General features: G+C 41.4%; 1 protein-coding gene across 1 annotated transcript; it reads left to right on the top strand.

Annotated features, from left to right (window-relative positions):
- Window positions 1–54: 54 nt before the first annotated feature.
- On the top strand, window positions 55–27,076 carry LOC101526796 (uricase). The gene is made up of 8 exons (XM_058681290.1): window positions 55–60; window positions 3,517–3,756; window positions 7,655–7,771; window positions 7,868–7,946; window positions 20,207–20,393; window positions 22,094–22,217; window positions 24,080–24,163; window positions 26,655–27,076. Exons 1-8 carry the CDS (start codon window positions 55–57, stop codon window positions 26,727–26,729), a joined length of 912 nt encoding a protein of 303 aa, XP_058537273.1. The 3' UTR covers window positions 26,730–27,076.
- The last annotated feature ends 596 nt before the right edge of the window (window positions 27,077–27,672 follow it).

Raw genomic sequence — 27,672 nt, 5'->3', positions numbered from 1 at the left:
CCTGTGCTAACAGCACAGCTCTACCTGCAGTTAGATGGCCACAGCTCTGCACGCATGAAGGTAATCGGGACTCTGTCATCAATGGTTCTTCTTCCCGACAGCAGGTGGAAAAGGCAGTGTTCACAAGGTTTCTGTTAGTCTCAGAACTTTCTTGCCAGAATGTCATTCTCTGTCCAAAAGGTATATCATTACTTCCCACGGACCTACTCAAGAAAGTTTATATCACAAGCTCTCTGCAATGAGAAGGCAATCAATGTGAGGGTAAATCCTAGCTGTGTGAACTAGGGTATGCCACTTCATCACTTTGGAGCTCAATCTCTGTACAGTGGCATGATGAGCTCCACAGAGATGTTACAAGGATTAGATTAGCAAGGTTTACATAAAAATAGGGCAGGTTTGGGCCATGGGGTTGGGGTGAAAGCAGCTCCCTGCAGTGTGGTGGCTGTGGGGAGTGCTCCAGCCAGGCTGGACCCAAGGTTGGGACCTCAGGCCAAAGTCACTGCTGAAAGGCAGTTGACTAAGTCCTAGGCTTTGAGTGGTCAGCACACCAAGTGGCGCCTGCTGGCCACCCAGTGCTGAGCTCTGGGATTTTTAAGATATGTAATTGCTGCCTAGGGACACCCATGTAAAAGATAAGTATGAGTGTAGGTGAGGGATGAATTCTGGGTGATTCCCAGTAACAGGGTCCCAGAACTTTCTGGCAGGCATGGGGACTGAGACCTGCTGGTTTGGAGGGAAGTATCCATAAGATCTATTTGAGTCAGACTGATTCATCAGCCCATGGGAATCCTGAGATGGGCTGTTAGCATAGAGCATCACTGACTGCCACACACCAGTCTACACCAAAGCTATGAATGGGGGCCTGTCTGGCAGAGCTAGGGACCCTTACTTGACTGGGTGATAGAATAGTGGACTGGTCACACTTGGCAGGGTCAAGACACTAACCAGCACTTGAGAGAACCAGGTTCAGGGGTAGATTCTCTGGGGCAAGTGTGGGCCCAATCCTGTGGAAATAAAAGTCCCGCAGGTTAGCTCATGAGCTAGGGTGGTGATGGGCTGAGCTAGGTGTGACCATGGAACCTGCCATCATTCACAGGTAAAGGAACCGACAACAGTCTGGGAAGGTCAAGGCAGCAGCACCCGAAAGTGTGTCCTAAAATATGTTGTGGGGTGGGCTGGGCTGCAAATGGAAGGGGGTGGACCGGGCAGGGCCAAGTAAACCTCAACTCACAAGGAAGAACAGAAATCAGGCTGAAGCACAGGTCATGCCAAGCTAGGCTCTTACACCGACTGGTCTGCATGAGCCAGGCATACTAGGTCACAGCATCAAAGGCAAAGACTGAGACAGGTGAGGGGCTAAGCCTACTGGGTCAGAGCAATCACTGGCACGCATGTAATCTATGGCTGGGAATAGACTCAGTTGGGGAACTGTGATAGTACATCTTTGCTGGGTTGGGTTTCCCATGGGAGAGTGCAGGGGCCAGAGTGGGGACTGTGTTCTGGTCTGGATATGGCTGCAATCTCCCTTGGCACAAGTGTGAACTGGGGCTGGGCACACCTAACCAGGCTAGATGCCAGCACCATCTGGTGCTCTGGAGAACCTGGGTAGATGTAGGACTGACTAGGCTAGGTCTCTGCCCCTACTGAGCTATGTGTGAGCAGTGTCTGGGTATGGACAAGCTTTGGCTGGGTTGAAACATCCAACAGTAAGATGGATTGAAGGCCAGCAAGGATGGCTGGCCCATGGACCCACAAGTACGCGCAAGATCTGGCAATGGGAGAGGTTCTGATGGAGGAGTTTGGGAAACTCCTCTGTTGGGACACAGTCCCTGCAGATGAGCGCAAGAACCACAATAGGCAACAATCCAGATCAGACCAGACCAGAGAAAGATACCCACTGGCATACATTTGGCATAGGTCAGGGGCAGACAAGGCTGAACCAGTTTACATCACCCACTGTTGAAATCGAGCACCAGAATAGAGTATGAGTTGGGCTAGGCTCAGTTGCGACACAAACATATTACAGAATGCCAAGGGGAGGTGAGCCGTACCAGAAGTGGCTGCAGTGCCCAAACAGCATATGTGAGAACCAGGGACGGAGGTGGCAAAACCGCAGGGGGAATGTGAGCTCCTCTGCTGGACAGCCGTTCCCACTGGAGAGTATGAGTTGGGATGGAGGCAGACCATCCCAGGCAGGACTACAATACTTCTGTGGGCCTCATGTGAGCTAGATCAGGGAAAAGTCTGATTGTTCTGACTGGTGCAAGCAAAAATTAGAGTGGGTGAGGGTTTGCTGGGCTTTGCATCAGCTGGCAGAGGCTGGCAATGGGGACTAAATCTGTCAAGTTAAACTCTAGGACCACCTGGAGAGTGCATAATCCAGGAGTGGGAGTGGCCTAGTAGGGAAATACTGGGAATCTCCCTCTTGGGTTACCACTCCCACTGGAGAGCACTTAAACTAGGACAGCGGCAGGGGTGGCAAGACAGAAAGGCACCCTCCAGCATATGTGTGGGCTGGATAATAGGGTTGGTTGGGTTGAACTAGGCTTCAATGCCCATTGACATGTGTGAGAGCTAAAAGGGATGTGGGCAGACTGAACAAGTCTGTGGTACATAGTGGCATGCATGGGAACCATGGTAGAGGGAAGGCCTGGTGGGGTTTGTGGGGATTTGCCCCAAGTAGGCTGCAGCTCCCACTGGTTTGAGGGAGGGCCGAGTATGAAATGGGAAGGATTGGGCTGGACTGCAACACCCATTGGTTTGCATGGAAGACAGAGCTGGAAATAGAACTGACCCAGCAATTGCAACTGACCCGCCAGCATGTGCATAAGCTGATTGGGGTGACAGATTGTGCTGGACCCTGTACTGGCAATCACACACAAGAACCAGGTCTGGGATCACCTCAGACGAAGTGTTTTTGGAGATCCCTCCAACTTGAAGAGATTATGTCAGCCAGTGGATTCCGAAGAGATTTCATTGTGCTTGGAATAGCAAGAATGGCAGCAATTCAGAATTGTTGAACCATCAAAACTGCTTGAGCAGGACTCTTGGAGCATGCTCCACCTCGGGGATCTGGGATGGGTGGGAGGCAGGGTGGGACTTCTCCCTTTGTTTCTCCCCTGACTCCAGATACAGTGGGAAAAAGGATTATATTAGTGTGGAAACAATGGTCTACTCACTTTCCTGTAGCCCTCGACCCTTTGTACCCAAATCATGTAAGTAAGATTATAAAAATAACTAAAAAAATAAAAAATAGAGCAAAGTGGTTCAGCTTTGACTCAAGAGGTTTTATTATTAGTTATGATTATCACACAAATCTCAGCCTATCAGAGCATTTGGATCCATTTTCAGTTGCTTTTTGGGGTTTGCTTTGTTTTTACACAAGATCCCACATTTCCTCAAAGGTGGAATGGGGGATTCACTTATAAATACTCTGTTTCTCACCTTTTGCAATGATATAGTAAGCTAAAACTTTAACAGTTGACACGTTGCTTTCATTTAGTCTTCTTCTAAAAGATAATTGTGGTGTCATTGCAGAATGAGGAGGTGGAGTTTGTACGCACCGGCTATGGAAAGGATATGGTAAAAGTACTCCATATTCGACGAGATGGAAAATATCACAGTATCAAAGAGGTTGCAGCTTCAGTGCAGCTTACTCTAAGTTCAAAAAAAGATTATGTGTATGGAGACAATTCAGACATCATCCCTACAGACACTATGAAGAACACCATTCATGTCTTGGCCAAGTTCAAAGGGGTATGTGTTGGTCTCCTTGGACACTGTCTATCTTGGTAGAGTTTTCTGGATACTCGTATGGGTTTGGGATGTAAGCCTTCCATATTCTTTTGCCTTTTAGTGTATTTAACATTTAAATCATGTAAGCATTTTCTTTTTACTAAAACCCCAGATTTGCCAAAAAGCTTGCCCTCTCTACAATTTCCCCTCTTCATTTTTAAGATTTATTGATTATACTTGAAAGCATTAGAGAGGAGAGGTAGAGAATACTCTTGTTTCTGCTGGTTCACCCCCTAAATGGCTGCTATGGTTAAAATTGGGCTAGAAGCCAGGAGCTTCTTCTGGGTCTCCCATGTAGGTGCAAGGTCCTAAGAACTTAAGTCATTCTCCACTGATTTCCCAGGCCATAAGCAGGGACCTGGATCAGAAATGGTGTCGCAGAGACTCAAATAGGAGCCTACATGAGATATCAGCACCACAGGCAGAGAATTGGCTTGCTATACAATCACACGAGTTTTTTTTAAATTATTTATTATTTAACTTCATTAATTACATTGTATTATGTGACACAGTTACATAGATACTTGGGTTCTCCCCACCCCTCCCCAAACCCTCCCACCATGGTGGATTCCTCCACCTTGTTGCATAACCACAGTTCAAGTTCAGTTGAGATTCCCCCATTGCAAGCGTATACCAAACATAGAGTCCAGCATCTTATTGTCCAGTCAAGTTCAACGGCTTCTTAGGTATACCCTCTCTGGTCTGAAGACAGAGCCAGCAGAGTATCATCCCAGTCAATTGAAAGCTCCAACATACCATCAGCAAAAATTTACATCATTATGGAATTAATTGACATAGTAATGAGTAACCAATATGTTAAAAGTAAATGCGAGTTCCCAGCCACCTTCTGTGACCACCTCATTGACATTTCAATTTTAGTTTATACACAACATATAACATTCAAAACATAACATGTTATACATAACATCATATCATCTTAAATTAAGGCAAACATGTGGTATTTAACCTTTTGGGATTGGCTCATTTTCCTTAGCATTATGGTTTCCAGTTTGGCCCATTTGGCCACAAAGAACTGCATTTTGTTTTTTTTTAATAGCTGAGTAGTATTCCATGGAGTAGATGAACCATAGCTTTCTTATCCAATCCTCTGAATGAATAAAAGCACCAACAACACTTGTTGGCTAGGTTGCGAGGAAAAGGGATCCCTACTCCACTGCTGGTGGGGCTGCAGGCTGGTACAGCCTCTATGGAAATCAGTATGGAGAATATTCAAACAACTCAAATTCAACATACCGTATGATCCAGCAATAGCACTCCTAGGAATATATCCAGAACACTTGTTTTATGAGAAACCAACATGCACTCCTATGCTCATAGCAGCACAATCAGTAATTGCAAAAACATGGAAGCAACCAAAATGTCCATCAACAGAGTTTTTTTTTTTTTTAAGAAATATTTCTTCCACTTTTGTTTTTGCTTCTTGACCTTCGTTGCAATCTTTTCTTTTTATCTTTTAAAATATTTATTAGATGGTAGTTTTAATTTACAAAGCAAAAATTGCAAAACACTAACAAAGTTTCCATATACCCTTCACCCACCTCCTCTTTTATTAACAGCTCATATTCATCTATTTTTTCACAATAAATGGGATACCTCTATTTTTAAAAATCCAAACTACCTTTATTTCTCTCATCTCCAAGCCTCTAGTAATTAGCATTCTATGCTTGGATTGAGCCTTTACAGCTACAATCTTTTAGGCAGAGGACCTTATGTGACACATTAACATAGTATTCCATTTTTAGGCTTACAGACTACTGATGCCCCTGGTTTCAGAATCTAACACATTTTTCCTCAGGCGTTTTATTCTCTCCTGTAACTTATTTTTTCTTGTGGAGTTACATGCATTTACAGAAGAAAATGTGCTTACTCTTTCTGGTATTACTGCAGAAGAAAATTTTGATTACAAAACACATTAAAAAGCTATCAAAATCTGTGCAAATTTTAATATCTTCTAAGTTTGTCCACTTAACTACCATTTACTCTTCATGTGTGTTAATTAATTGTGTTTTTCAGTGGAGACTGAGATTGGATAGAGACTGATATTTTAGCAATTTCACATCCAGTTGTTCTGGGGTGTGAGTGAAGATATTTTGTTCACAACAGGCCTCTGGGTAATTTATAATTTTTTTTATCTTACCAAGAAGTATAAAAAGACAAGAAATGTACACTGGAACAGCCGCTTTTGTTACAAATAAAAGAACCAATACAATTCTGTAAAGCCTATCTCCACTCAGGCTTTGCTCTTCCTGATCAGAGCAGCTTGGCAAACACAGAGTGAAGGGAAAAAATTGTTCTTTGATAAGAGTCGTTGGAATATAGGCTTGTCTTAGGATGGAAAAGAGGACCAGGCAGCATAGTCCTTCCACGTATTGCTGTGTGAAGAGTTGAAGGCAAGTGATGGAATGAATCTACATGTTGAAAATAGTTTAAATTCATTCAGTACAGATAGAACAATAATGTATTTTCTTATAGAAGACAGGTCATTTTAGAGAGTGAAATAGGATGCTGTTCGTAATTATTCTCATGGAGCTGGTGCTGTGGCATGGAGGGTGAAACCATCACCTACAAAGCTAGCTTCTCATTTGAGCACTGGTTCATGTCCCTGCAACTCCACCTCCGATCCAGCTCTCTGCTAACGGCTTGGTGGGAAGCAATAGAATTTGGCTTAAGTCTTTGGGCCCCTGATACTCATGTGGGAAACCTAGAGATGAAACTGCTGGCTCCTGGCTTAGTCCTGGCCCAGACTTGGGCATTGCAGCCATCTGGATAATGAACCAGTAGATGGAAGATCTCTCTGTCTGCTCCTTGCTCTGTAATTTCTGTCTTCCAAAGGAATAAATAAGTCTTTTAAAAAGGAATTATTCTGGACAACAGGTGTAAAATTGAACCAGATTGGGGATGCCTGTACAGTTGATCTTAATTACTGGCAATGCCACTATCAAGTCATAAATTGTGCTAGGATCAAATATTGCCTGTGAGTTAATATGAAGAGTACATGTGAGAATCAGAATTGCCTAAGAGGAAGAGAGCTGGTGATGATCAATAGAAGGCCTGTAGGCAGGGCAAGGACTATGCGAGTTCCTTCATTACCATTTTTTTCTCAGGGTACATGGAGGTCCACTGTGAAATGTCCAGAAGGGATGATAGTGTTATGGAAAAGATTGTGACTTGTGTAGGTGAAATTGAGTTCATAATGAAGAAGAATTTGAACGTTATGTCATGTTTTACTCAGTCATGGAGAAAACAAGGAAGTCAGGGCTGGTGCAGTGGCATAACAGGCTAATCCTCCATAGGCAGCCCATTTCATATGTGCTCCAGCTTGTGTCCTGGCTGCTCCACTTCTGATCTAACTTTCTGTTAATGTGTCTGGGAAAGCAGCAGATGATGGCTCATGACCTTTTGCCAGTGTACTTAAGAGGGAGACCCAGAAGAAGCACCTGGCTCCCAATTTTGGATCAGTTCAGCTCCAGGCATTGCAGTTGTCTGGAGAGTGCAACAGTGGGTTGGAAATTCTCTCTCTCTTTCTCTCCTTTTCTCTCTGTAAAATCTACCTTTCAAATAAAAACAAATAAATCTTTAAAGAGAGAGAAAGAGAGAGAGAGAGATAGAAAAAGAGAGGGACAGAGAAAGGATCTGTCCTGGCAATGGTGATCTATTAACCACACTTGGGAGCTCTAGTGAAAAAGTGGAGTAAGGGCTAACGCTTCTCTTCAGATTCTTTCCAATTTTGTGCTTCTCTCCTAAAACGCAATTGATCAAGAAAGTGAGATCCTTGGATAAAGATTATTTTTAGATGCAGCAAGTGTTTCTGTCTGCTGGCAGTTTGTTTCTTTTACAGATCAAAAGCATAGAAGCCTTTGCTATGAATATCTGTGAGCATTTCCTTTCTTCCTTTAATCACGTCCTCCGAGCTCATGTTTACGTGGAGGAAGCTCCCTGGAAGCATTTTGAAAAGGTTATCTTCCTGATTTATTTTCCAAGTTTAATTAAAGACATTGGGTCTATGGCATTGCTGAAATGTTATTGAACACCAGTTTATCCTAATTTTCAGAATGGAGTTAAACATGTCCATGCATTTATTCATACTCCCACTGGAACACACTTCTGTGAGGTTGAACAGCTGAGGAGTGGTAAGAAAATATTTTCATACTTTGATTCTGCAAAATTGATTTCAGAAGTTTATTATTTGTAAACAACTCTTTATTAACATGAAGGAAATATTAGAGAATTCTTCAATTACATTGTAAATGGGTATGAATACTGTGACTTTGAATTACAGTAAAGCATTGGCCACATTTTGCCTTAACACATAATAATTCATTTTGCAACAAAATCTGAGGGTTGAGTAGGACTGATCATTTCAATTATCTGATTTTGACTTGAGGGAAAAAAGTCAGATTGGTGAAATTTCAAATTTCTGAACTTTCCAAGCAATACTTTTTGCATCATACATTACTACAACTAAGTAGCACAATAAAACCTCTGATACTATTACAATTGATTATCGAACTTAGCAGATAATAATTCCTAAAGCTTGAGTTCACTGATTTGTTGAAATTATCAGAATAAAATGCAATAATTGGCTAAAAATTCAATTATATCTCTGGGAATCATAGGACCAAAGGAAGTGGGAATGTCTCTCTCAACAAAAAAACATTTCAATTATAAACTGAGCACATGCACTCTGAACTTTTTCATTTTTCCATTATGTCTCTCCCCAGTTACCTCCCTTTTCTCTGTTTTGGGCCTTTGTTTTATCTTGTTTGCTTTTTTCTTTTTCTTCCAAGCTAAGAGTTTCAGGTGACATACAATAAACATGAGGAAGATTATAAGATTCATAAGATAAAAGGTCCCTTCCAACTGTAAGTTCTGTTGGATAATATTTTCATCAAAAAATTCTAGTGTGCTGATTTCATTGAACAGTTTCACCACCTGTAGTGAAGTTGAGACACAGCACCTTTTTAATAGTTAATTGTCAGTTTAAAATATGTTGCTTATATAACAGAGAATAACAGTTGTGTTAAGGGGAAGTTGAATTTTTATCTCCCAAATGTGTAGTCATGGGAGCTCTGCGGACTGGATGAACTGTATGCTATTAAAATGTAAACAACAAGCTTCCTTTCCCCTTCCATTTTTTCTTCCTTCCTCTTCCCCTCACTCCATTCCTTTCATCTTGTTTTAGCCATGTGACCTTAGAGAAAAGAAAGAAAAGAAAGTTTTCTGGTTCTTTGGTTGATATTTTACCACCCAAACTACACTAATTATACTCATTAAATTAGAAACACTAAACTAACTGTCAAATTGAAATATAATGCAGGCCACATGCATATTTCTAAAATTTTCCAAATGTCACATTGGAAAAGCAAATATAAGTGAAGAAAATCAAGTTTGAAAGTATATTTCTTATAACTCAATATATCAAAAATATTTCATTATGTTATACATACAAAATTATTGATGGAATATTTTATGTCTCTTTAAAAATTGAGTCCATGAAATGCTCTGTGCAGTTTGAATTTATAGTACCCAGGTCACTTTAGTCATATTTTAAGTGCTAAATGGCACCATGTTGCTTGTGGCTGCTATATTGATCCGCACAGCTCAACACTGGTGTTCAGTGTCTTTGGTGATTCTTAGCATTTTCTTCATTCCATTTTTAGTTATGTAGGATAATAAGAAAGACTAAAATTAGACTGCAGGAGAGAGAATTTAAAAGTGAGAGTACTTCTGAGAAATGCTTATGTAATACTCTTTCATACACTATCCATTTAAAAACTAGCATTTGAGGACTTATTTGGTATGTAAGGAGCTATAGATAAAAGATGAATTCAACATTCTCCAGCCCCCTGAGTTAATAGCAGATGAATAATAACAGACTTTTAAATAGATTTTTTATACTATGAGAAGATGAGTACCACACAGAGGGACTGGGCATGTTACAGAACCAGAAATTTAGCTCTTCTCACAGCTTGACAAGACAGGAGAAAAATATTTGAAACAATATTTGGAAAATGCTTCAAAACATGCTAAGCATAGAAAAGGAGAAAGGAATTACCGGTAGAAGAAACAGGCTTCATACAGCTAAAATACATGAAGCAATGAAACAGGGAACTAAAATAGTTTGAAAACCTGTGTCAGGCTGAGCTCTGTACTGGGTGAGTGGTTTACTCAGTTGTTGAGAGGGCAAAGCATATGAGAAACAGCCACAAGAATCCAGAGGGGCTGAGCCCCAGAATGTCAGAAGAAGAAATGAGGATGAAGATAGTTGAGACTGCATCCTAAAGAGCCTCATGTGCCACACCAGCAAGTTTATCATGAATTGCACATGGTTTTGTTCATTGGTTAGGCACAGAGGATTCAAGGTCAGAATGAACTGTATTTGAGTTTGAGCTCCACTACTTCATAACTATGTGATTGAAAGCAAATAAATTATACTACTTCAGGGGGTTTTCATTTATAAAAGAGAAATATCAGTTCCTCTTGTGTAATAGTTTAGAGAAATAAAGCAGATAAATTCTACAATTATTTTATTGAAACATGGAGCAGAGTAACTGGCACAAAGGAAGTACTCCTTTTTTTTTTTTACATTTTATTATTATTATGATCATCTTATGATACAATTTCATAGGTTCCTGGTATTTTCCTTATCCTCTCCCCAATTCACTCCCTCCCCTTTCTGGGACTCCCATAACTCTTACATTTGGCCTCTTAAAAGTGGCTTTCAATTCTTGAATACTTTTTTTGGCCTGATTCAGCTCTGCTTCCAGTTTTTGTTTGCTTCCCCCTGATGACAGGAAATATCTTCCCATTCTGAGATTCTTTTTTCTGCTAGCTTCATTCTATTTTGGAGACTCTCCATTGTACTTTTAATTTGCTCTACTATGTTCTTAATTTCTGATATATCAGCCTTGATTTGCTTTATTGCTTCCTTAAATTCTTTGAGCTCTTGCATGTGCTTCTCATTTCTGATCAGAAGCTTTAAAATGAGTCTTATGGATTCTGTGTGCCCCATTTTCTCGATGTCTTCCTCAGTTAACTCTGAGGTTGGCATAGGGCTTTGCTCCTTTGCAGGGGAGTTTTCAGTAATATTCATTGTGCTTTTGCTCTTCTTTCGCTCTTGGTCATTGTACTTCTGGTTAGCAGAGTCTTCTCCTTGGGGTAGGTTTCTAAGCTATGTCACCCACAGGTCTACATGTGATTTTACTTATTGCAGTTGGTACACAACTTTTTGCTTGCCGCCAATTGTGCCACAACCTCCAGTGAGTTCCAGGTGAGTCCTTATGTTAGATTTCCACCATGGTCTCCACAGCCCCAGCTCTTGGCTCACCACTCTCCTCCTCCTGTGATACCGTGCTGAGGCTACACTGTTGTTTCTGCAACCTTTATCCCACTTTCGGTTGGAGCAGGTGCCAGGATTAGAGAGACACCAGGCATCCAATATAGTTAAGTTGTTGGTGGCACTGATCTTGTTGGAACCTGTTGGACATTAGGTCTGGGTGCCACATGGACCTATTTTGACCCATATGATGCCACAGTCAGTATTATTTTCCTGCAGAACCAGTGCTATCCACGGAACTCAGTGAGTTCTCGCGAGCTCAGTGCATGCGCAGTTCACTGTTATTCCCTGCAGTCCTAAAGCTATTGCCACAGTGTACAAAATGACACCTGACGTACCACTACTAGAGTTCTTGATCTGCTGGCCGTCATGTCTCAGGGCTACCCAGACCTGTCTTGGGTGGAACCTGTAGAATGCCACGTTGATGTAGTTCACTGAGTCAGAAATGTGTTCACTCCCAGTTCAGTGTATGCTCAGTCCTTTCCCTTGTCTTTGTCTCTTTATGCAAAATGGCACCCAATTCAGCTCTAGGGGGCTGACCTGGTTGTGAAATCCACTCTGTTCTTGCACTGCCTGTCTGAGAACTGCTGCTCTGTCTCTGCTCCTGGTCAAATCAAATGGACCAGCTGGATGGACAATTCTTTGTCTGGGTTCACCACCCAAGCTCCCAGTGAAAGTCCCTCCCACCTTGTTGCTGGTGGAGTTCCGGCTGCTGGTGGAGTTCAGATTGCTGTTAGCTGAATGCCGCTGGAGTATCAGTCACTGCAACACCACACTGCTGTGTCCGCTGCTTTCCTGTGTGTGTCAGTTTCCAGGTACCCCTCTGCTGTTGTTCTGTTCTCTCCTATTTCCTGGAATGTGTCCTCTCTGCTTCATCCTGATTAAATGTTTTTCTGTCTGTTTAAACGTGTCCTTACCCTATTCCTCCATCTTGATTCCCCCTGAAAGTACTCCTAAATAAGAGCTGGAATTACTGTTTAGAAGGGCAGTGGAGGACTAGGTAAGGTCTTTAGCATTTAGGTGAGTGATTATGTGTGTGTATTCATCCTTTGGTTCAGTTATTTGGACCAAGGCTCATCGAACATTCTAGAGAAATAGGCCAATGATGAGATGTCTGGAAAACTGTTGCCCAGATGAACATGGAATGGTGTGTGATTTAAGGCAGTACAAGTTGAGGTGAAGAGATCAAGATGGTGACGGTGTTATGTGAGGCATTTGTGAAGTGCAACCAATAGATTTTAGGGTTGAATATATATGAGATTTGGACAGCTGGAGGTAAAGTGACCCTAAAGTGGGAGAGTCTGGAAATTACTAGAAAGAATACAGCCAAGGAGAAGGGTTTTAGGGGAAAGCTGGTGAGTTTGGAAAAACTACCTGGTGATCTATTTGGTGAACGTCAATAAAGTGATAGTAGGTGAAGATGTCATAAGAAATGAGATTCCCAAAAAACCAACAGAAAATATGAGCGTTCCAGGGACAACGCCTTAATTTTAGGGCTGAGCAGTTTAAAGAGAAAGAGACTGAAGAAGGATTGGAATAGTCGTGTCAGGGGTGCAGAAGAAATATATGTTTTAGGAAAGTAGGTCTGATTATTGTGAGAACAGGATGCGTATTGAGTAAGCCTGTGTGCTGTGTCTCAGTCCAAGAAGCTGCCTTTTCACAGGTGAGTCCAGTTTAGCATTTGTGTGCCCAGTCACCATGTGTATATGTGTGTTGAGGGGTGGTGGGGGAAACAGCATTGCACTACATGTTGTTATGCAGAAACCCAAGTTGATGGCATTCTTACAATTTTAACACTTAGTTTTTGGATTTATCCTGAGAGTAGATCCTCATACCAAGTATCCAGCACAGGAAAATAACTTGGAGCAGTTAAAAGGGTTGGGTGGGACAGAACCCCACAAGCCTTTAAAACTCCTTATGAAGGACTCTACTATTGTAACAATATGGGGAAAATCAGTCAGGGGGGTGGGAATTTGTGATGGAGAGAATCCCCAACTTTATGGAATTGTACCATAAAATTCAAAATTCAAAATAAAAGTTTTTAAAAAGTAAACAAACAAAAACAAAACACATGGGACTCTTGCTAAAAATCTAATCACACTGTTGTAGCTAATGCTACAGGGGCGGGGTGGGGATGGCTGCCAAGTGTTGTCTAGCAGGGTATTCAGGAGGAAGAGGACATAGCTTTAGACACAGAAGGGCTAAGAAGTATGGATGAACATAAGACATTCAGAGAATCTGTGCAGCTCACAAACAGGCCTGCTTGGTGGCTCCCACTGGAGTACTTTTAGCAGAGCCAGGGAGGTGGAAACAACATGTCCAAGTACAAGGTTCTATTGACTGTGAAAAGAAAGCAGGCTTCTCTTGATACTAGTTCTTTCCAGGAGTCCCTGAGATTTAAGATCAACCTGAACCCTTATCACCCACCTGCTGTAGAGTGGGAAAAATAGCCGCCATAATCAGGGAAGAGTGTTTTCTCTCTGTCGAAAGCTGAAAGTTTCAGGGGACTGAGATCATCATGGCAGTGTTCCCAGAAGCTCCAGCTTGACTCATTTCGAGTCCAGTCCCATTCTGTATCATGCAGGGTTGGCAGGGATCAGGGCGAGGGGAGGGAAAGCTGTTGCCCTAAGTATAAGCAGTTATATGTGTATGAGTGTGCGTGTTATCTTCCAGAGCTCTATAAAGATGGTACTTGTTTAGTCCCTCTTTGAAGAGCAGGGATGTAAGCCCTTTTGGTAAAAGAGTTTAATCTTAATTTGTGACAATTGCAGATATTGTAATACATGTCAATATTAGATTCAGTATGATAAGAAGTATCTATGAGTGCATGCAGTGTGAAGGATGTTTGTATAAACCTCTAACTGGGGGCTTTGGTAGGAGGCTGGCTACAATGGTGAGAATTTGCCTCTTCAAACATAGGTCTTGGGATATAAATTTGGCACGAAGGTTAAGTTCTTTTCAGGGTACCTACAAGTGCTGGGTTTGACTTATGGTTTCCTGGTGGTACACACTCTTGGAGGCAGCAGGTGCTGGTTCAAGTACTTGGATCCCTCCCAGCCGCTTGGAAGACCTGGACTAAATTCCTGGCTGCTGGCCTTGACTTGCCCAGTCCTGGCTGTTGTAGATATTTGGGAAGTGAGTTAGCAAATGGGGAAGTTTTGTGTCTCGCTCTGTTTTCCTATATGTATCTCTACCTTCCAAATAAATAAATCAATAAATAAAATAGAAATTTAATTACACAGTCACACAACTCCCAAAGTGATGCTTGCATTCTAGATTTGTGACTGAGTTTCTCCCTGTAGACTTGATTCATTCTTATTTATCAACTGAAAAGTATTTATAGAAACCCTAATGAATCCTAAGCACCATTTGAAGTATTTGAAATTCTTCTGAAACTATCACTATGCTATTTCTTTTAAAGCTACATTGTTGAGCTGTATATATTTCAAAATCTGCTGGTTCTGTGAGAGAATCTGGTAGAAAAAACTTGTTGACTCCCAGGGATGAAGAATGATGGTAGGCTTATGACTTTCCGATATGAGAAATAGCCTGTGCAGGTGTGATGCGGGCTGTCAGTGCAGGCGACACACGGAATCGTGATCTTCAGAACTCTTTTCCTTTGCTGAAATGCAAACTTAGCCAAGCCTCGATGTTGCTGAGATCGTTGAGTCACTAATTTAAACTGAATTGCTCCTAAATTTGTGCACTATTTAAATTATAACCCACAGTTCTTAAAGTATCAGATTTCTACTGTTTTGACACTAATTGTAATGATTCAGCCAACGTCAAGGTGAAAAAGAGACAGAGCTAAGTTAGAGACACTGTCTTCTGGTGGCGAAAAAAAGTCCCTTACATCCATTGAAGTGAAGACAGGTGTGGGTAAGAAGATGCTTTTAAGGAAAGGAGCTGTTGAAAGTGCAGTTCCTGTGGACATATTTAAGAGGTGACAAGGTGAGAAAATGTAAGTGAGACAGGAAAAGTAGAAAACCATGGTCAGAGGTGACCACTGCCCAGAAGGCTGTGGATGTCCTAAAGTGCACTTCGGTTCCCATACAAGAAAAGTTCTTGGCAAACATGGGGTCATTTACAATCACCTTGGCCATCACTTAGTTGCACAGATGCCAGTTCACTCCCTTCCCAGTGTGTGATGTCATCTCTCCCTATCCGGGGTGAGCTTTTCCTCTCCCAGCATGAGCTAAATGGAGTCTCAAGGGCAAACTATATTTAATTGATCTTCACTTTTTCTAGCACTTTACAAGTTTGAGAGCTTCTACTAGAATGATTTAATATAGTTTAAAATATCCTCCTTTTAGCTATTTGTGTCTTTTTGGAGGTGTTAAATGTGGAAGCAATTATCCTCTTCATGACAAGGTTTTCTTTTTTTTGTCTTGGCTCTGTAAAGCTTTGTGCTTTGTGACACCTGATGCGTAGGTAAGAAATCGGGCTTATTTTCTATTAATTCACAGTGAGGCTTTTTCCCCTTCAGAGAGCTTGAGGATAGGGTGGATGCTTCTCCGAGAGATAAACCACAATCTGTTAAGTGCGTGGGAGGACAGTGAAAGCTAGACAAGATTATAGTCTAAAATGTAAATTATGAAAAAATCTTCCTTACTTTTGCATTACTCTATAACCATGGCAGAAAAAACAAAGCTGATTAAGTGGTTTCATGTAAAATAACCTAGAAAAGGACAGTCTTTTTGGTTGAATTATTTCTTGTTAGTCTAAATTGGCATCTTTTTTTAGTGTGTGTGAGGCACTATATTTTAAGTTGATGAGCCCATGAATTTGAAAGCTTCAGGTTCTTACAAATGTTCAGAAAGCTGGGACACTGCCAATCCAGAAGATAAAATAAGCTCTGTGATTTCATCCAGGGTGTTTAACATGTGCCAAGGAAAAAATTGTTTTAACATTCAAGAGTCTCGTTTGTGTTGTTCGTAAAATGAGAGCACCAGAGTAGGTTTGCTTTCTGCCAAAGCTGTGGCAATAGTTAATTGTCGCTGGGAACACAAAACATTTTATTTAGTGTGAAAATGATGCCAAAACAAATGTTAAAAATGTGCCCGCTTTCTTCTTTTTCGAATTCTAGGGGTAGTCCTGACATTTTATGAGACCTACTAGACTGCCATTCTCCTTGGGTCACCTTTTCCTGAATTGGAAGAGGAGGGGATGGCTCAGCACAACCCAAGAGCTTTTGTAAATCTTGAGGGGAGTATTTACAGGTGGTTGAAGCTGGTAAGAAAAATCATCATAATAACTTTCAGGGAAGATTTGTTGAAGGCATCTATTCTCCTAAGTCCTTTTCATGCATTATCTTGGCCATATGCTTCTCTAATAAATAGACAAGATTATTGTTTCCACTTTTCAGATGAGAAAGTCAAAGAAGTGAGAGGTTAATAATCTCTTCAGGAGCATAGTGTTCTTCAAAATGGGAGTTGGGGAAACTATGCAAATGCTAGGATCTAAATTAAGAAATGTGAGTCCCTCAGCGGGTTCAAGCACCATGTAGCACTGCATGCAGGAATCCTTGAAAGATGCAGTCCAATGCAAGAGCCAAAATTAGAATGGTTTATATGGATGCTAATGTTCAAAGTCAGCTGAATGAAAGGACTAGGTTTGTCTTACTCCTCCTTCGCGTTATTCCCTCTGAAAAGTTCCCACTACTCAGGTATGTACCACTCCTGATGACAAACTCATGTTTCATTTCTATGGGATTTTGTTTTCTGGAAGGGGCTACTATTGCAAGTAGATAATATTAACTTGCACAGGCTGAAGGAGTTACTCTGCTAAGGAATTGCTATGTTTCAATAATAAATGTTTATGAAATATAATTTTTTCAAGATACATTAAAACCATTTTTAAAAGATTCATTTATTTTTGTTGCAAATTCAGATATATATAGAGAGGAGTAGAGACAGAGAGGAAGATCTTCTATTCGATGATTCACTCCACAAGTGACCGGAATGGTCAGAGCTGAGCTGATCTGAAGCCAGGAGCCAGGAGCCAGGAACTCTTCCGGGTCTCCCATGTGGGTGCAGAGTCCCAAGGCTTTGGATTGTCATCAACTGCTCTCCCAGGCCACAAGTTGGGAGCTGGATGGGAAGTAGGGTGGCCATGATTAGAACCAGTGCCCATATGGTATCGTGGTGCTTTCAAGGCAAGGACTTTAGCCACTAGGCTACGACGCAGGGCCCTGGACACCATTTTAAAAAGTGATGTGTCTGGCTCCATTTCAGACCAAGGGAGATTGTATTTTTCAGGTTGGGGTCCTGTTTGAGTCTCTCAAATCACACTATGAAATTGAGGTATCAACCTTGTCTCTTGGAAAGACTGCAGCACATAAAAGAGAAAGAGGTAAAGAAAGGATGGAAGGGTGCATAGATGGAGAATGATCAAAAAAGGAGGAAGAAAAGCATTGATTCCAACAATATGGTATTGAACTTCTACTTCAAGTATGTTAGTTTCTAACCATATGATTAAATGTAAATGACTAAATGTCAGATGTGTAAAAAATCTACATTATAAATTTTTGATTTTTAAGGAAGATTAAGACTTAAAAAGACAGCAATCAAAAGCATGCCTGCAGACTGGAGATTCTAAGGCATTGTCAGTCTTATTCTTTCCCTGGCCATACTGTGGGTGACAGCGGAGGGGGATCAGGGTGGGGAGTGGAAAAGATTGATGACAGTGAACTGTTTAGGAAAGAAAAACATCTTATTTCTTGATGTGAATCAACCTTACTATTAATCTATTCATTTATTCAACAAATATTTATTGACTGATTTTGATTCGTTACATTTAAGAAAATTCTAATATTGAGGCACTATGTGTTTATAATATATTTCTGGTAACCCCCACCAACTGAAGTCATTAAGGTAGTGCTGGTGTTTTTCTTCTGATCCTTCTTTAGATATAGCGTCTAGTGAGAACTTAAGAGTGTTAAGCATTATTTTTCTGTTTAACCACATTGTCCTGGAACATTTTGACCAGAACTCCTTATTTAATCAGAAGATCTCACACTAACCACTGGCCATTGCTATTTCTGTGTAGTATATGAAAATACCAAAATATAGTCTAAAACTGCTCCTCAACTAACCACACCATTTGAAACCACACAGGTGATGCAAATCATTGACTTCTTTTAAAGAGTTTTTTTAAGAGTTTCCTTGAATTTTAATTGAGGATAGTGAGTTACATTCTTAATCTCCAATTAAGACCACAGATATGGTGATCTCTGGCACCTCTAACCCTTGAGTTTTAGACTAAGCTCAAGAGGGACAGCTACTAGCCAGGGCTGACTTAGAGACTGAAAACAGGCAATATTAATAAATCTCCCATCATACTTTTGCTTCTGGGGTTTGTCAAGTGCTACCCAAAGGTCCCATAATGGTACCAACCTGCCCCTACATATAAGAATTGGAATGCCAATTCCTGAATCTTCTTGATCTTGTAGCTTTCATACTATAAAACTTCTAGACTATTCCAACATCCCAACAAACACTCCCACCTTGCAGCACTCACTGTGTCCGTTGTTCACAATGTGACATCCACACTGTGGATGTCTCCCAATGTATTACCCAATGCTGTGTTCTCCTTAGACTTCATCAAGCTTCTGTGGCTGTATAGTGATTCATATAGAAAGAGAAAGAGAGATACTTCACCTCCTTGAGTCTGTGCTCCACCAGTTACCTGGGCCCTATGCTGTAACTGCAAGGCTGGCTTGCATCGAAAGCACTTTAGATTAGGTCTGGCACTTGCCTGCCCCATTAGCTCAGGAGGAGTAGAAGAGATAGAAGGAGTATCTACCTCATCTCCTCCATTGTGTTTAACTCCTCTTCATCTTCCCACAGTGTCTATGACCCAGCTTTAACACTTCTCCTTCAGCCAACGCTCACAAGCCTTCATCATATCAGCTGAAGCCAACATATGCTCAGAGAGCCATGAGTCTCATCCTCCCAGTATTTCTTTAGGTGCAGCTAGGTCTGTGCTGCTACCTATTCTTGAAGTTGTCTAGTTCATTACCTTCATAAGTATAGGAGACTAGAGGTGTTTTTGGGGCCCAGTGCTGACTGGAGCTGTCCACCACTGTGGATGAGCAACATAAGGACTGCCCCCTATAGGGGGACCATGGCAAGTAGAGAGGACTTCTCTCAAGGACTTACCAAAAAAACATTTCAGCAAAGTTGCCAGTGGAATGAGGTAGAGTTCAAAAATTTTTAAGGTCATTTGGCTGAGACATTGCTGCACATAGAGAGGAGGAAGATGCTCATTTCCATGTCCTTGACATAGTATAGAAGTCAGTCTTCCTAGAGTAGGAGAGGCCAAAACAGGTGGAAGGACAAGGCCACAATTTGCCTGGCTCAGTCTTCAGAAGACACAGGAAGGCAGGAAAGACAGGCAGGAAAATGGTTCTTGGCATAGGTATATTGTACCATGTTCTTTTTTTGTAATTATCTTTATTGTTTTTTGGTGCTAGAGTCTCTCTTACCCCTCCTAAAGTTTCCTCCCTTCCCGTATGTTCTCCCTTCCAGTTTCACAATGGGTGTGTTTCTGTGAATTTTCACAAGTCCATCATGCTGTCTCCCAACCATGTGGGAGATTGTTAGTCATTTCATTGTAAGTTCATTCTTGTATCCCAGGGTCTTAATGAAGGTGCAATGAGGACTAGATCCTTGTTATTTATGGGCAGTACCAATAACAGTGATAAAAGGAACATTGACCATCTCAGGTAATTATAAACAACCAGCCTCTTATGGATGGTTGATTAATGAATTATATCACAAGATCACATTACAGAAGGTACAGGTCAGTAGGAAATGACATAAGGTAAGATTCACATGTAATATTCCTAGATTTGACATCATATTTTTTTATATTAGAGCAAACATATGATATTTGACCTTTTGGGATTGGCTCATTTCCCTTAGTATAATGGTCTCTAATTTGATCCATTTGGCCACGAAGTATTGTATTTATGACCGTGCTACTCAGGTCAGGTGTTTGCAGGAGGCATTTTGTCTATGATCTCATCCTCTCCTACATTTCTACTTTGAACAGGACCTGCAGTCATTCATTCTGGAATCAAAGACCTCAAGGTCTTGAAAACAACCCAGTCTGGCTTTGAAGGATTCATTAAAGACCAGTTTACTACCCTCCCGGAGGTGAAGGACCGGTGCTTTGCCACCCAAGTGTACTGCAAGTGGCGCTACCAACAAAGCAAAGATGTGGACTTTGAGGCCACCTGGTACGAGTGTGTAGAGGAGCTGACACTGGGACAGGAAGTGTCTTGTTTCTCCCCTGCAGCCAGGCTTCATGGAGTCTTAGATTTAAATGGGAGACAAAAGCTGTTTATCTGCTATTCAGAAATTTCTTCCACTTTTTGCCTTATTAAATCAGTGGTTCTCAAATGTTAGTATGCTCCCAAATCACCTGAAGCTTGTTCAAATGAAGATAGGAGCCCCGGCTGCCAGGGGCTCCTATCTATAAGTCCATGAATTTACATTTCGTACAAACTCCCAGATGAAACTTAATCTGGTGCACCATGGAGCACATTGTAAGGAGCCCTGTATCAAATGAAGAGAAAATCTGGCTTTGTGGTGAGGCAGATAGAGTTAGCCTAGTCACCAACCTGCCCCAGTTTGCCCATTTTCTTGTTATGAACACAGAACTTCCCATGTCATGGAAAATGCCATGAGCCTAGGAAAACTGAGACTATTGGTCACTCCAGGAGAAACTCAAAATGATAGGAATTTTATAGATGCACTTTGAAAATGACAAATGCTTGGAAAATCTCAAGATGCTATTACTATAATTATCTCTTTGACAAGGGACAATTAGGCCTTTGGACCCCCTGAGTTTGCTTTCTGCCTGGGAGCTGGGGTTTACCCATCATAGTTCTTTCCCTATCATAGCTTTCCCTGCTCCCTTTATTATGAGATAGATTTTCTCCCATTTTATGAACAGTGTTTTTTTGTATTGTTTTATGATTTATTTTATTTTTATTTGAAAGGCAGAGTTACAAAGCGAGAAGAAAGAGAGAGACAGAAAGATCTTCCATCCAATAGTTCACTACCCAAACAACCACAATAACCAGAAGCCAGGAGCTTCCTCTGGGTCTCTCACATGGGTGCAGGCCATCCTCTGCTGCCCTCCAAGACTGCCAATACAGAGCAGGACCTGAAGTCCAGCGGCTGGGATCCAAGCTAGTGGCCACATGGGATGCCAGTGCCTCAGGCAGAGGCCCAACCTATTATGTTTCAGCACCAGATCTCACCTGTATGTAGCAGGGGTCACCTGTTTCAGCTAGCCTCTGCTGCCCCTCAGGATTTCCACCTCCCTCCATTAGTTGGGAGTTGGGTGGGAAGCAGAGTAGCTGGGAATTAAAGTAGACGCTTAGTGTGAAATGCAGATATTCCAAGCAGTGACTTAACTGTTACACTGAACAGTACCTCTCATGTAGATATTAAGCCTGGTTTCCTTTTCTCTTAACTGGTGAATCTAATAGTATCTGCTTCATCTATATTGAAAATTCAGTAACAGCCACAGACTGGTTAGCACAGGTTAGGCACAAAGCAAATCCACTAATATAGCAATTCAAGTGACCAGTCAAGCAACCCAATTAGATGTATTTAGCACTCTGAAGTCTTCATTATGGGCTCCTGAAACATGGTGGGAGACTTAGTCTGAATACCCATGTAGCTCTGGTGCTGAACTATGAAGACAGCCTGTTGATATTCAATAGAGTTGTTGAAGGGTGTGTGTGTGTGTGTGTGTGTGTAAGGCAATGCAAAATGAGGGTGAGTGTTTTCTTGACATTACAAAGTATTATTATCCTCTGAAACCATTGATATGATTGTTTTCTGGGGGAGAAAAGTTTTCTACTTCTTGGCTCTGTAAAGCTTTGCAAAAATCTATCCTATGATAATTCTTACCACTGCGCTTCAGGGACATTGTTCGTGACACTGTCCTGGAGAAATTTGCTGGCTCCTATGACAAAGGCGAGTACTCGCCCTCTGTCCAGAAGACCCTGTATGACATCCAGGTGCTTGCTCTGAGCCGTGTCCCTGAGGTAGGTTGTGTTGGTACTTGCCATTTTGGGGATTGAGAACATTGTTGTGTCTCCTGTCAGCTCTGAGATAGAGTTGAGAGTTAAAATAAGAAAGTGGGAGACACATGAAACATGACATCTGCTGTTGTTCAAAAGCTTGTTATAGCAAGTTAAAAGAGAGCAAAAAATGGAAAAATCTGTCCAACCTGAAATGCAGGCCACTGCTGTAGTTTTTCAACTTTGTTGAAATTCCTTTAAGTCTCTCCAACCTGCCATGGACTAAAGCCTCATGCTTAGGCTACTTGATTGACTTAAGGGAGAGGTACATAGATGGAGGATCTATGCTTCAAGGGGAGCCAGAAAAAAAAATGAAGGATACCAGATGTAGGAGAGGGCATGCACCTTCTCACCCATCCATTCATTCAGTGGTTGAAAGATGGCTGTGTCTCTGGCAGTGCACTAGGGATACAAAGATCAATTAGACATGATCCCTGCCCTTCAAGAGTCCAGGGCTAAGTGAAAACAGCAATAAAAACAAGTAAGTTAGCTGGTAAATTTACTGTAGAGAAAAAGTATTATGGAATGCTCATTCCAGCCAGTCACATTTTCTGGAGGGAGAGGTGTTGGTGTTGAATCTTTAGGGACAAATAAAAGCTGAGTCCACACTTAAGAATGGGGATTACTGTAAGGAAAACTATGAAGGGAAGAGGTATTAAAACAGGGCCACAGAGTCACTAACTTTTAAGGATCTCCCATGTATGAAACTGGAGGGGTGAGAGTCTGCCTGTGATTAGCGAAGAGGCAGTGAGCCTGTACACTTTACCCTGAAAGTGCCTAGAAGCCACGAGGGGTTTAGATTGAATGAGGCATGATTAAATTTGCACTCTAGAAAAGATTTCTGACAGAAGTAGGACAGATTAAAATGCAAGATTTTCCTGGGAGTAATTGCAGAAATGCAATGAGGAGAGCATGGGACAAAGCCCTGGTGAAAATGAGGAGGAGGCGTGCCTCCCTTAGACCTGGGCAAGAGGGACTCCCATGGTGGCACTGCACTTAGAGGCCTTCTTTTGGCTGGTTCTCCCTCCGCAGGGTGAGGAGTTGGTGGGACCAAAACAACCAGCCTTTCAGGAGCTACTATTTTCTTAGAACTTCCTATTCAAAGAGCACTGAGCTTCCTTGCGGAACTGGAGCCAACTTCTCCCTAAGAACCATTCTCTGAAGGGCAGAGAACACAAGGACTGAGAGCTGGCCAAGGGGCAGGTGTTTGTAGGATGCATGGAAGGACTTGACTTATAAGCCAGCGTGCCTACCCATGTGAGTCCAAGACAGGTGCTGGGAATTGACTGTTCCCATGCTGCCTTGTCCTGGCCTGGGATTCCAAAGAGTAGAAACATTTTAAATGAACACCTGGCTTCCCAGGGTGTTAGAAAAGTATATTTGTCAAGTTAGGAGAAAGAACATATTTTACTTAAAAGTTTTTGTTAGCTTAATTTATAACTTCAAAGTCTATCAATCTGGTACTTGGATCTCCAATTAAAGTTTTATTCCAGGACTTGTAAATGTTAAAGACAGACCTGGAAAAGAATGAATAGAAAGAGGAAGAATTTAGGATGTTGATCAGCCAATACCTGCCAGTCAATTGGATGCCGAAAAGGTCCCAGATTTCTGACCCAAAGAATTTTTGTTTTTCAAAGAGATAGCCAACATCTCATAATAAGAGACACAGGAAAGAACCGTATTGGAGAATATAGGAACATCAGAGGGTGCCTTCAACACAGAACTGGGACCTGTGTAATGAGGTAGTAGATAGGTGGGATGAGATACAAAAAGTGACAGAAGGATTTATTATTGCTCAGTATAATACATTTTGTTGTGGATTCTAGATAGAGGATATGGAAATCAGCCTGCCAAACATTCACTACTTTAACATAGACATGTCCAAGATGGGACTGATCAACAAGGAAGAGGTAAGTAGTCTCCGTCCCGCTCCACTTGTGCCTTGATATAAGCTGGAGTTGATAATGTCAAGGTTAACAACTGTCAGTTTGGAGAATATTTATTTATGTATATAGCCACACATCCATGTGTTTATTAGTTAATATTTTAGAATAACTTTAAATTTAGAAAACAAAAATTATAGGGTCATGATAACAAACTTCCCACATACTCTTTGGCCCAATTTACTTATTAACATTGCATAATAATATCATCAAAATTAAGTTAAATTTAATTAGTTACTTATTTATATTTATTTGAAAGGCAAAGAGATCAAAACAGAAAGATGCACTGGTTCACTTTGCTGGTTCACTTCCTACGCGCCTGCAGCAGCCAGGTTGGGCCAGGTTTAAGATAGAAGTGAAGAAGTTAATTTAGATGTTCTGTGTGAATGGCAGAGACCAAATTACAAGATCCACCAACTGCTGCCTCCTAGGGTATACATCAGCAGCAACCTGGAACTGGGAGTGGATCCAGGATTCAAACTCAGCAATTCCAACATGGGTGTGAGCGCTCCAACGGGCATCTTAACAGCCGTGCCAAGCACCTGCTCCTGCTTTGGGGAATATTCATAGTTGCCACTGACTAGAAGCCTCTTAGACTCTGGGCCTTTCATATGCTTGAAGCTGGAGAGCCCTAGAAGTAGGTGATGATTATGGAGCAAATTTGGGAGTAACAGAAGAGGACACGGGAAGAACAGAGCGTGTCTGGCGAACAGCTCTGAGATGCATTATTCTGAAAAGTGCCAACAAGGCTGCTGCTTCATTATTCTTTCATCATGAGGCAATGAGGAGGAAAAGGGTGAATTCCATTTGTATTTTCTTCCTTCTTCTCTACCTTTTGATGAAACAGTCACTTGAAAAGTATGCAGCACAATACACACAGTGTGGATGAAGCATTTTTGTATTTCTAATTGCAATTGTAGAAGGCAAGATGAGGAAATTCAGTTTTTGAAAGGAAACCTTTATTTCAGAAATGGTGCTTACTCTGACTTGTTTTTAGTCATAGCAGAAGGCTAACTCCTCCAGTGTGTCAGGCCTGGCAGCCTGAATCCCTGATCCATTGCCTGTTGTGATCAGTTCCTAGGGAAAAGAACAACCCTTGCCTCTTAGGCTTTCAAAATTACAGTAGTTCTCCTTTTGATTCATCCTCCCACTGGTTCCTAGAATTTGCAACACAAATTCTTGGTACTTTGTTTGGTACACGAGGGAATGAGATGGGAAAGGAGCTTATTAGCATGGCTCTGGTGCTGTGCTGTCATATCCTTTAGTGGCAAAGGGCTGGTACTGAGGTCTCCAGTTCTCCCATTCTGGATCTGCTGATTCAATGGCCTTGCGACTCTTTTGTCTAGGCACCTTGTGACAGTTGTGCAAATAATGTTGGTAGACTCCACTGAGTGTTATACTATTTTTGGCTGCAGGTGGAGTGACAGAGTGGTTTTGGGGAGCAAGGGGAAAACTTAGATGCTTGGTGTAGGTTGACATAGACCCCTGAGTTGCAATCTCTGATCCATGTGCTATTCATTCACTAAAAGGAGGGAAGCACTGGTGTTAACTCCAGAGACAGGAAAGAATGGTGACTACCAGTAGACCATTGGCTAGAATATAGAGCCCTTTAAAAATGATCAGCCTCTCTCAGCAGAAGACAGACCTGAAGGTAATCTTGGCCATGTCCACCTGTTGCAAAACAAGAGGACACTAACCAGAAGAGGGGTCAGCTACCAAGATAGACAGTGATGTTCAACTAAGGCATGCAAGCAGAGGGAGGAGGCTCTTGTCAATGACCCGAGCCTCAAGCCTGCAGCGACCCCTCCTAGGGAGCTGGCTGGTCAAATATTCTAAGTGGTGGGACTTCTAGCCCCTGCTTAGGTCAGGACTGCACAGAAAGGCACAAGCTGTCCCTGTGTCTGTCTTTGCACTTTGGGGATGGCTGAGGTCAATATCTGGCCCTTGGGCAACCAACAGGTATGTATGAGGTAGAGGTACGAAGGATGAACTTGGAGCCTGTGACAACAAGTAACAAATGGCAAGGTGGAAAGACAGAACTCCCGAGTGCAGCTGTCTGGAGCCCTTTAGCACTGAGCTAACAGCTCAGCTGTCCTCAGCTGCTCTGGAGGGCATGGTGGCATTGCAGCCTTGGACAATTATTGATGGCCAAATTGAGTCATCAAGGAGAGGTCAACTTGTGTTCACTACATCCTACTTAAAAAGCAGGGATATGTCATGTGTTTTAGAAACATTTCCATCTTAATAACTAAAAACACTCTTATTTTCTGGAAAAGCAAGTCATTTATCAAGGCTTCAAGGCAGAAATAAGCTGTTCTCATGCTTAAAATGACCTTACTGTGGCACATACACATTGCCTGTGTCACAAGTTGTCATTCCATTGTTGTTTTAATGTTGATTTATATAAAGGAAAGGGCTGTTTTAATGTCGCTGAAATTACCAAGTGCTTTTTCCGCAGGTCTTGCTACCATTAGACAATCCATATGGCAAAATTACTGGCACCGTCAAGAGGAAGCTGCCTTCAAGGCTGTGACACTGGGCTAGCAGCAGCCATCTCCTCTCAGTCTCCTCCCAATCCTTTGTGATACCGGAGATTACAGCTATGCACAGTTTCAACCTGATATATTGACTGGAGGGTTCATTTTCCTCCTGTATGAAGATTTGGGAGATTCACTTGTTGATAAAAATACTATGCTTCCTAGATAGCTTGCTTTAAAAACTGCTGAGAGGAATTAGAACAAGAATAAATCATGATTTCCTTTTGGTTGTCTGTGTCTTCCTATCTTAGAGACGCTTTTGAATCAGTTTGTTAAAATTCTCATGAATTTATGAAAGTGTCACATCAATTAATTTGTGTACAAGTTCAAAAAGCAAATATTATTTTCATCTTGTTCCTCTGAGTTAAGCAGCAAAGAAAATAAAAATCATATTTAAATATCATTACCATGATTTCAGTTGATGGAATATTTGAAATGTAAATGTTTAGCATATATATTAGTAGTAGTCGATTTTTCTCTAAGCATACTTTTGTAAGGTGAATTTTTTTCTTTTTAAAAATTTTATATTTTGGAATAGTTTTACATTTGTAAGACAAAACCATGAACATTAATAAGAATCTTAACATCACCCCACCTTGTACATCACTTTTGCAGAGTTAGAGCACTTGGTGATTATTTAGTATACACTTGGATACCATAACGAAGTTGAAATTTTTCTTTGAATAAGGGATCACTTTGGCATAAACAGCCACATTTCATAAATATTGTTACTATACAAATGTAAAAATGCTCATAAAGAAGATTAGGGAATAAACCTAGTGAAAATCAGCAGTGATGATTTCTGGAAGATAGAACTACAAGTGATTTAAAAATCTCACCATGTTGTGGAACATTTATTGCTTCTATAATCAGAGAAGTATTACAAAAATTATTTAGGAGTGAATGCAGGTTTGAGTGGTGATTATCTTTCTATTAATT

The sequence above is a fragment of the Ochotona princeps genome, chromosome 2, assembly GCF_030435755.1.
Source record: "Ochotona princeps isolate mOchPri1 chromosome 2, mOchPri1.hap1, whole genome shotgun sequence".
Lineage (NCBI taxonomy): Eukaryota > Metazoa > Chordata > Mammalia > Lagomorpha > Ochotonidae > Ochotona > Ochotona princeps.
The sequence above is the reverse complement of the archived record's forward strand: the minus strand, read 5'-3'. Positions and strand labels throughout refer to the sequence as shown.

Bases quoted from the DNA above. Each gene is read 5' to 3' on its own strand.
- LOC101526796 (XM_058681290.1), top strand. The intron at 7,772-7,867 runs GTTATCTTCCTG...CCTAATTTTCAG, and splicing joins CCTGGAAGCATTTTGAAAAG to AATGGAGTTAAACATGTCCA. The intron at 24,164-26,654 runs GTAAGTAGTCTC...CTTTTTCCGCAG, and splicing joins GACTGATCAACAAGGAAGAG to GTCTTGCTACCATTAGACAA.